A 10,788-nucleotide genomic window follows, 5' to 3' on the forward strand; every position below is an offset into this window, starting at 1 on the left:
GTGACTGGCTTCTTCCACTTAGCATAAATGTACACATTTTGGAGGGGGCCTGACTGGCTCAGTCAGTAGAATATGTGACTCTTGATCTTGGGGTTGTAGGTTCAAGCCCCATGTTGGATGCAGAGATTACTTAAAAAAATTTTTTTTTAATTTTTTTAACATTTATCTATTTTTGAGAGAAAGAAAGACAGATCATGAGCAGGGGAGGGGCAGAGAGAGAGGGACACACACAATCGGAAACAGGCTCCAGGCTCTCAGCTGTCAGCACAGAGCCCAACGCGAGGCTCGAACCCATAAACTGTGAGATCATAACCTGAGCCGAAGTTGGAGGTTCAACCGACTGAGCCACCCAGGTGCCCCAAAAATAAAATATTTTTAAAAATAAAAATAAAAATAAATGTACACATTTTTGTGTGGATATATGTTTTGATTTTTCTTGGATCTATGCCTAGGAGTAAAATTGCTGGGACATATGGTAACTATATGTTTAATCTATTGAGGAACTGTCGAACTGTTTTCCAAAGTGATTGTACCATTGACAATCTTATCAGCAGTATATAAATTGTCCAGTTTCTCCATAGCTTTATCAACACTGGTTACTATCTTTTTAGTTTTAGTCATTCTAGTAGGTGGCAAAGTGTATCTCATTGTAATTTTGATTTGCATTTCTGACTAATGATGTTGAGCATATTATCCTGTACTTACCACTTGTAAGTCTTTTAAAGTAATGTCTGTTCACATTCTTTACCCTGTTAAAAACTGGGTTATTTGTCTTTGTACTATTGAGTTACAAGAAATTTTTCATGTTAAAAAAAGAAAGAGGGGCGCCTGGGTGGCTCAGTCGGTTAAGTGTCTGGCTTCGGCTTAGGTCATGATCTCACAGTTGGTGGGTTCGAGCCCCGTGTCAGGCTCTGTGCTGACAGCTAGCTCAGAGCCTGGAGCCTGTCTTCGGATTCTGTGTCTCCCTCTCTCTCTGACCCTCCCCTGCTCGCGCTGTCTCTGTCTCTCAAAAATAAATAAAAAGCATTAAAAAAAGAAAAAAAAGAAAAATTCACATACTGTAGATACAATTCCCTTATTGGATATATGATTTATAAATATTTTCTCCTGTTTTGTGAGTTATCCTTTTGCTTTCTTGGTGATGTCCTTTGAACGACAAAAGTGTTTAATGTGTTAATGACCTCAGATCAACTTATTAATCTTCTCTTTTATTACATTGCAGTTAAGAAAGCATTACCTAACCCAAGGTTATAAATACTTACCCCTGCATTTTCTTCTAAGAGTTTTATATGTTTACCTCTACATTTATGTCAGTAATCCATTTTAGGGGTGCCTGAGTGGCTCAGTCAGTTGAGCATCCACCTCTTGATTTTGGCTCAGATCATGATCCTGGAGTTGTGCAATCAAGCCCTACACTGGGCTCTGTGCTGAGTATATGGAGCCTGCTTGGGATTCTCTCCCTTCCTCCCTCCCTCCCTCCCTCTCTCTCTCTCTCTTCCTGCCCCTCTCCCCCACTTGTGTGAGCTCTCTCTCTTTCTCTCTTAAAATTAAAAAAAAATAATAATCCGTTTTGAATTCATTTTTATATACGGTGTGATGCAGGGATCTAACCTCATTCTTCTGCATGTGCCTATCCAGTTATTCCAACATCACTATTCTTTCCCCCTATTGAACTGTCTTGGCACCCTTGTTGAGAATCAGTTGATCATAAATGTAAGAGACTATTTTTGAATTCTTAATTCTATTCCATTGATTGACACACATCTATCCTCATGCCAATACACCACTGTTTGGAAAGTGTGTTGAGAAGCTGGAGCCAGTGTGTTGAATTACGAATATGCAGATTATGCCTGCTGAATGATGGAGCACAAGCCACTCACCCATGATCAGCATTTCTTTCTCAGCAGGTAGCTTTCTCAACATCTGAGGTCCCACTTTGGGGAAGTGAAAACCATAGGGTTGTTGTGATTTAAGGCACAGTTTCAATACACACATACAAAGGAAGTAAAGTCACAGGATTTATTACTTACAGATCCCAGAAGTGGGATGGTGAGTAAGAAGAGGGTGGGAGGTGAGGAGAGGTGGCCAACACATTTGTTAGAGCAAATACATGGTGCCCAGGAAGAGACAAGCAACATGTACTCAGGGAATCTGAAAAGACTGTTTGTTTCACACTGGTGCCAGCCCAGTGGAGTCACCTCCAAAGGGTGAGCCCCAAGCCCTGGCGCTGGTCTTCTTTTATATCTGGCTAGCTTCTGGGTACTTGGAAACTTTCTATTGGCTGCACTGGGGAGGGGAAGGGACTATCAGTTGTGCTGTGCTGGCAATTACAGAAGCCAAAAACATGCAAGGAGAGTATCCAGCCTCAGACATCTGACTGGCCTTTTTTTTATCTGCTCTTGCTGACTTTCCTTCCCACATTGAGCTGGAGGAAGGGCAGTTCTCTCTCCCAGGCCAAAAGTGAGCAGGAGATAGAGAGCAGGGTAACAAGCATCTGTTACTTGTAAGCGGTTGAGGTAGAGGTCACTAACATTTCATAAGCTTAACTCTACCTGGTTATTTTATTTTAATTTTTAAAGTTTATTTATTTTTGAGAGAGAGAGAAGCAGAGTGTGAGTGGGGAAGGGGCACAGAGAGAGGGAGACACAGAAAGACTCAGGGCTGTCAGCACAGAACTCAACACTGGGTTCAAACTCATGAACCGTGAGATCATGACCTGAGCTGAAATTGGATACTTAACCAACTGAGCCACCCAGGCACCCCTCTACATGGTTATTTTAAAAGGTTCCCTGGGAGGGGCTCCTGGGTGGCTCAGTTGATTAAGTGTCCGACTTCAGCTCAGGTCAAGATCTCATGGTTCATGAGTTTGAACTCCGCACCAGGCTCTATACTGACAGCTCTGAGTGTGGAGCCTGCTTCGGATTCTGTGTCTCCCTTTCTCTCTGCCCCTCCCCTACTCATCCTCTGTCTCTCTCTTCCTCTCAAAAATGAATAAATAAAAAATTTTTTTGAAAGTTCCTTGGGAAAAGCAAAAATGGAACCTAAGGCAGGAACCCTAAATTCAAGTCTTTTTTAAATGTCCAGACTCTGGGTGTAAGCAGGATTATCATGCTGTAAAATGCCTGGAGGCAACTCAGAAAAACAAAAGTTGTTTTTCTCGTTTCAGAAAGTTTGAGTTCATCAACTTTCTTTTAAAAAAAGAAGAAACAGCAGCAAATCTGGGATGTTCTCTTGAGTATGGAAGAGTTAAGGATTCACTAGATTTTTATACTTGATTTTTAAAATATATTTTTAAGATTTTCTTGTTAAGTAATCTCCACATCCAACGTGGGGCTTGAACCTACAACCCCAAGATCAAGAGTCACATTCTGTACCCACTAAGCCAGGAAAGTGCCCCAATTTTTATATTTTATTGATGTAAGTATGAAGATACCTCTAAAGTAATGCTAAATAATCCATACATTTTAAACACTACTCATCAATGAAAACCTCATCCTAATGTTGATAATGTTTATGAGTAGAAATCTCTAGGGTTTGGAAGACTAAAAGATAGCTGAAGCATCTGTAGGAACTGCTTTTTTTTTTTTGTTAAAGTAGGCTCAATGCCCAATGGGGGGGGCGGGGCTTGAACTCATGACTTTAAGATTAAGATCAAGAATCACGTGCCCCAACAACTGAGCCAGCCAAGCACTCCGAGAGTTGCCTTTGATTAAATCTCCTTGCTACTCAGGAGTATGTATCATGGTTAGGGAGGAGCATAACTGCCCTGGGGTGGACACCCTCCGCCACACTGCCCATTCAGAAATAATATATAAATTTTTTTAATGTTTTTAATTTATTTTTGAGATAGAGAGAGACAGAGCATGAGAGGGGCAGAGAGAGAAGGAGACAGAACCAGAAGCAGGCTCCAGGCTCTGAGCTAGCTGTCAGCATAGAGCCTGATGCGGGGCTCGAACCCACGAACATGAGATCTGTCCTGAGCCGAAGCTGGAGGCTTAACCGACTGAGCCACCCAGGCGCCCCCCCCGTGCAGAAATAATATAAAGAAAATCGGGTTAAGTGTCTAACTCTTAGTTTTGGCTTAGGTCATGATCTCATGGCTTCATGGGTTCAAACCCTGCATCGAGCTCTGTGCTGGCAGCATGGAGCCTGCTTGGGATTCTCTCTTTCTCTCTCTCTCTTTCTCTGACCCTTCCTCACTCGTCCTGTCTCTGTCTCTCTCTCAAAAATAAATAAATAAACTTTAATGAAAAAAATTATAGACCACATCACTGTGTTTTGCAGGCAAAATAGCACTAGCTAAAACTTTATTAATGAAGCTTCACTTTTTTAAAAATCACAAGTGATGGGGGCACCTGGGTGGCTCAGTCGATTAAGCCTAGGCTTTGGCTCAGGTCATGATCTTACAGTTCCTGGGTTTGAGCCCCACGTTGGGCTCTGTGCTGACAGCTAGCTCAGAGCCTGGAGCCTGCTTTGGATTCTGTATCTTCCTCTCTTTCTGACCCTTCCCTGTTCACACTGTCTCTCTCTGTCTCTCAAAAATAAATATAAAACAGAAAAAAAATTTTTTAAACACACATGAGGACTGTGAAAACCAAGTTTAAGGAGTAGCTAAGAATGTGTACAGTAGCCCTTCGATTGTTCCTTGGAACAATGTGGAAACAAGGAAGGTACTTCATTTCTCAGACCAATCTCCCATTTGTTCTACCCCACTAATGGGCACCAAAGAAACCAAGGAACCTCGTGGGCATTCTTACTAACATTAACTCCAAAGAACCGTGTTAGAATATCTCATTTCAAGCCTACTCTTGGCAGAATCCATTCTATAAGGTGCTCCAAGAGTTTAAAATGGGAGCGCTTGTCATTGCCTACAATGTACAGTACTTCCCCTTCTGGCTCCAGTAACACCACAAACTCTTCATATACTGGAAAATTCTGTTTGGAGGCAAAAGATGGCAATCATTATTCGAGAAAAGGACAAAGGTGTGCAAGAATTTGGAGGTGAGAGGGAGGAACAGAGGAATTCAGTGGAAAACAAGAAAATCCAAACTGCTGAATGCAGACATCAGGTAGGGAATGGGAAGAGACAAAGCTGGGAGGGAGGAAGGGCAGGGATCCTGAAGGAATTGAAGTCTGGTACAGAGAGTAGCCCTTCGCCCAAGAGTAATAGGGAGTCATGAAGAGTTTAAGACAGGGGAGGAACAGATCAGGATTGCACAGCGGACAGATATCTGTGCCATGGCTGGCAGGCTGGGGGAGGAGCAAGGGTAGAGCAGGAAGAAGTCTAGGCAGTTCCAGCAAGCAAGAGACCATGGAGCCTGCGGGGTCATAGTGATACTGATATCCTGTTTTCTGCAAAGTCCTGCTTGTGGGAGGAAACTGCCACCCACTGGGACTGTGGTTACAAAGCAAGTGGTATGATCCGTCGTGCCTCTTCTCTTCTGCCCCAGGCTCCCTTGTTGATGTTGATCTGAGAAGCCATGTGCAGATGCCTCATCGCCACTATCAGGGCTCACCACGAGCATGCCAATGTCGAGATGACCCAGTTAGTCAACTAATAATGAACAAGGAAAAAAGTGGACAGGGGACCTAGACTAAAGGAGACTCAAGAGACAAGGGGTTTCCTAACCTAATGCAGTGCTGAATCATGATGCCATCTATAGAAAGACATTCAGAGACACTCGGAAAAATGTGATTACAGATTAAGTGATTTTATTTTTTCATATATATATATTTTAAATTTTATGTATTCATTTTAAGAGAAGAGAGAGAGAGAGAGAGAGAGAAGGGGAGGGGCAGAGAGAGAGAGAGGGAGAGAGAGAGAGAATCTCAAGCAGGCTCCACACTGTCAGCACAGAGCCCGATGCGGGGCTCGAACTCACCAACTGCGAGATCATGACCTGAGCCAAAATCAAGAGTTGGCCACTTAACCAACTTAGCCACCAGGCATCCTAGGTGATTTTAAAGAGTTATTACTTTTGTTAGGTGTGATAATAGCATTCTGGTTACTTTTTTTAGCATTTAAAAAAAGTAGTGTTTGTTAGAGGTAAACACTAAAACATTCACAGATAAAAATATGACTCTGGGATTCGCTTTAAAATAATCATGAAAAACTCCCATGACCTAATACAGTATTTCCTATTTATATATTATATCCCTTTACTATCCTCCTATGGACTTTTTTTTTTTAATTTTAGAGATAGATCATGCACAAGTCGGGAAGAGTGGCAGAGGGAGAGAGAGAGAATCCCAAGCAGGCATGGAGCCTGACACAGGGCTCAACCCTGACTCTGGGATCATGACCTGAGCTGAAATCAAGAGTCAGATGCTTAACTGACTGAGCCACCCCGGCACCCCTGCACACATTTTTTTCATACTTGTAGCCAAAATATATCAATACTTTTGTGATCTGAACATTTTTGAACAAATGCTGCTTTTGAGAAGGTACCCTTTGGGGCACCTGGGTGGTTCAGCTGGTTAAGTGTCTAACTGTTGGTTTCAGCTCAGGTCACAATCTCACGATTTGTGAATTCGAGCCCCACATCGGGCTGTATGCCGACAGCACAAAGCCTGCTTGGGATTCTCTCTCTTTGTCTCTCTCTCTCTCTCTCTCTCTCTCCCTTGACCCTCTCCCTACTTGCAAGATCTCTCTCCCTCTTTCTCAAATAAAATTAGGGATGCCTGAGTGGCTCAGTCAGTTAGGCATCTGACTTCAGCTCAGGTCATGATCTCACAGTTCATAAGTTTTAGCCCCATGTCAGGCTCTGTGCTGACAACTCAGAGCTTCGAATTCTGTGCCTCTCTCTCTCTTTCTGCTCCTTGCACTGTATCTTTTTCAAAAATAAATAAACATTAAAAATGTTTAAATAAAATGAAAAAACAAAAAAAATGATAAAAGACTAGAAGGATATTTATATAATGGAGCTTCCTGTGGGATGGTATTAAGATTTTTGTTTTTTTGGCTCTATATTTTTATCACTCATTTTCTACTAGAGTCTGTGTTAGTTTTATAACCGGAAAATATTGGTTTTGTTTTTAAAGATAACAGGTGAGATGAGCCACCAGGAGAAGGGTCAGGAGGGTATTGTCTAAACGTCTATATGGCTGACCCAGCAACTGCATGAGAGGTGAACTGGAAGTCACCTCAAAGAGGCAGGCCTGGATTGTCACTGAAGACATGCTCTCAGTGGCCACCATCAAATTCTGCACCCACTCTTCCCAGTCTACTGTAGGAGACAATGCACCATAAACTTCAGTCTTTTGCTTCCAGGGTCTGAAGTCCCAAGAAGTCCGTCTCTGTGAGACACGCTCTAGTGAGGCTTTCCCTGATTCCTACAGAGTGCTTTCTGCCAGAGAATTCAAACAGATGCAGCAAAGCCTAGATTTTATGGCAGGGTCTAAGGTTGACTTGGGTTGAACTCCTTCGCTTGTCAATAAGGGAACTGGGAACCGTAGCTTGCCGCAATTTTCTTATCTGTGAAAGGAGGGGACGGTAATAAAAGCATCTAATTCATGGCGTTATTGTAAAGAATACTTGACTTGCTATTTGACCTGCAAATATAAAGCACTTAAAATTATTCATTCTAGGGGCGCCTGGGTGGCTCAGTCGGTTAAAGCATCCGGCTTCGGCTCAGGTCAGATCTCACAGTTCATGGGTTCGAGCCCCGCGTCGGGCTCTGTGCTGACAGCTAGCTCAGAGCCTGGAGCCTGCTTCAGATTCTGTGTCTCCCTCTCTCTCTGACCCTCTCCTGCTCATGCTGTCTCTCTCTCTCTCTAAAATAAATAAAGACAGTAAAAAAATTTTTTTTAATTATTCATTCTAGTACATTGCCTGATAAGGGATATACAACTTAGTATAGAAATGTGAACTAAAGAATGAATTTGGATAGGCATTCAAGAAATACAATTAGGTGGAAAGTAGTTTCACAATGATATTTAGAGTATGACAACTGTAGGGGTCAATGCCACAAAACAGGCCACTTTTGCATGAACATTACTTTAAGTTAAAAGCGAGGGAAACCCAGCATATTTAAGAAAAGCTCTTTACCACCCCCTCAAGTGCTAGCTTTACCAGGAAGAGTCATTGACAGAGATTCTTCTTTACCAATCAACTTATATGCATAATAAGGGAACTTTGTTTTCCAGAATCATTTCCCTTTTCCTTTCTGCTAATGGTCTCCCTCCCCCTTTGTATCCTTTTTGGGGTTTTTTTTGTTTGTTTATTTTTATTTAATTTTATTTAAAATTTTTTCAATGTTTATTTATGTTTGAGAGAGACGGAGACACAGAGTGTGAGCAGGCTCCAGCCTCTGAGCTGTCAACACAAAGCCCGACACCCAGCTCAAACCTAGGAATTGCAAATTCATGACCGGAGTCAAAGTCGGACGCTAAACCGACTGAGCCACCCAGGCGCCCCTATTTTTATTTTTGAGGGGGATGTTGGAGGGGCAGAGAGGAGGAATAGAGGGTCCAAAGCAGGCTGTGCGCTGACAGCAGATAGCACGACACGGGGTTCAAACTCAGGCACGCAGAGCTCATGACAAGAGCTAAAGTCAGCTGCTTGACTGAGCTACCGAGGCACCTCCCCCTTTGTATCCTTGACCTTTATCCCTCTCCTTACCGCATATAAGCCCCTTTTGTTGCCTATGCTAGGAATTTCTTATCAGTGTGGATTCCCTGTATGCACAAAATTAAATTTGATATTCTCTTGTTAATCTGGCTCATGTCAGTTTGATTCAGTCCAGCTAGAGAGACTTGAAGGCAGAAGAAAATTCTTCCTCTCTAACATTCCCTTTTCATAAATATATATTTATATTTACATGTAGATATAACATCATCTGGAAGGATATTTTTTTTCAGGGGAAGAATGAGATAGCCATTTGTAGAAATGACCCAGGAGACTATCTTTTATATCCAGTTGAGGTAAGTAGGGTGTTACCTTATGGAGGCAAAACTGGATTATAAATGCCACTAAGAAAACGTAAACCTAATCCAGGATATTACATGAGGCAAAAAGGGTTCATTCACTTTTTTTTCCCTTAGACCACAATGAAGGCAAGGGAAATGGAGGATGACGAAGAGAATTTGGAAACACTTCATAAATAAAGCCTGTAGGAATTGCTAACTGATTAAGTATGGCGGGTGAACAAGAAAGAGGCTTAGATGACATGCTTAGGTTTGGGGTTAGAAACAGAAAAGCATCTCCTGACAGCTGTGACTGGCTTGGTACTATCTATCAGCTAGGCTTTGGTGTCTTCCTTTTAAACAAACGTCATAGAACATCAACATCAAACAAGGACTGAGATGTGACTTTGATGGATCAAAATAGAAAGGAGACCACTTGGTACTCATGTCTGAACACAGACAAAAATGTGAACATCATGCAAACCACAAAATTGTCCAAACATCCCCCTGGATAATGTGAAGGACCGTTGCTTCCTTACCAATTATAGGTTTAGCTTCCCTTCATCCTTCCTACTTTCTTGAAAAGACTAAGTTACCCAGTCGTAGAATTATCCTGTTTCCTGACAATATTAATGTTTATTTTATTTTTCAGACAGAGAGTAAACAGGGGAGGTAAGGGGGCCTGGGGGTGGGGGACAGAGGGTCTGAGGTGGGCTCTTTGCTGTCAGCACAGGACCCAGTGCATGGCTGGAACCCACAAGCCGTGAGATCATGATCTGAGCCAAAGTGGAGGCTAAACCAACGGAGCCACCCAGGTGCCACTAGAAGCACCTTTTTCTAACACCTCCTTACAGAGACACTCCCTCACTGTAAGCAGTCAGGAAATCTATTTTTGCTCAATTATAGGTGTGTTCTTGGTGGTCTTTGGCTAAAGGACATTTAAGCAACCAGACTGGATGATATTGTCATTCTCTGAGATGGGAAAAATGGTATGTTTGGTGGTTGCGGTGGAGCTCCTCTGGCAGGAGTGTCTGTGGATCCAGGCACAGGCTGGAAGACTTGCCAGTACCTCTCACAAGCCTTCCGAGTTTTCTCCTGATCCTCCTAGCTGTTCCCGCTAAGGAAGCACTAACTTCATTTATATTAAAACATGGAAAGAAATAATAGCTGATATTTCATGAATATGTGCTATGTGCTAAGATTTGTTCTAGTGGTAAGCATTGTTCTAAGGGATGTAGTTTTTGTTTGTTTTGTAAAGTGTGTGGGTGGAACTCATGACCTGGAGATAAAGAGTCGCATGCTCACTGAGCCAGCCAGCCACCCCAAGATCTACATGTTTTAATTCATTTACTTTTTCCATCAACCCGAAGAAGACAGGCACTATTATTACCAGGCTTTAGTACTGAGAAAACTGAGGTACAGAGGTGTGAGGAGTGGAACCCATTTTACACTCAAGGCTCTCTAGCGCCCTCCTCCAGCTCCAGCTAGGTAAGCCTAGGCAGCCATCTTGTTTGTAGTCCTCTTCGACTGCAACTCCCGGCATCCTTCGCGACAGCAGCGCTCTCCACACACAACAAATCCCGGCGTGCCCTTCGGCGGCCCGGGGTGGAGGGTTCTAGAAGGCGTGACGTGGGGTCGAGAGCGGGCTCAGAGGCGGGCGCCTCTCAGCAGTCGTTGTGGCCGCAGCTGCCAAGCCTGGGGACCCGGGCGGCCGGGGCCGCGGGCGCAGCCTCCTCGTCTCCCCGGCCATGGCCGCACTCGGCCGGCCCTTCAGCGGCCTCCCCCTGAGCGGCGGCCCGGACTTCCTGCAGCCGCCGCCGGCCTTCCCCGGTCTGGCCTTCCCGCCGGGAGTGGACGGCGCCGAGCTGGCCCCGCGGCTGGGAC

General features: G+C 43.6%; 1 protein-coding gene across 1 annotated transcript in view; it reads left to right on the forward strand.

Annotated features, from left to right (window-relative positions):
- The first annotated feature begins 10,499 nt into the window (after positions 1 to 10,499).
- CCDC117 (coiled-coil domain containing 117) overlaps positions 10,500 to 10,788 on the forward strand; it is a 13,012-nt gene continuing 12,723 nt past the window's right edge. The window contains exon 1 of the mRNA XM_029922591.1: positions 10,500 to 10,777. Coding sequence (XP_029778451.1) covers positions 10,653 to 10,777 — 125 coding nt within the window. The 5' untranslated portion in view covers positions 10,500 to 10,652. The remainder of the gene's footprint in view (positions 10,778 to 10,788) is intronic.

Source organism: Suricata suricatta, chromosome 14 (assembly GCF_006229205.1).
Source record: "Suricata suricatta isolate VVHF042 chromosome 14, meerkat_22Aug2017_6uvM2_HiC, whole genome shotgun sequence".
NCBI lineage: Eukaryota > Metazoa > Chordata > Mammalia > Carnivora > Herpestidae > Suricata > Suricata suricatta.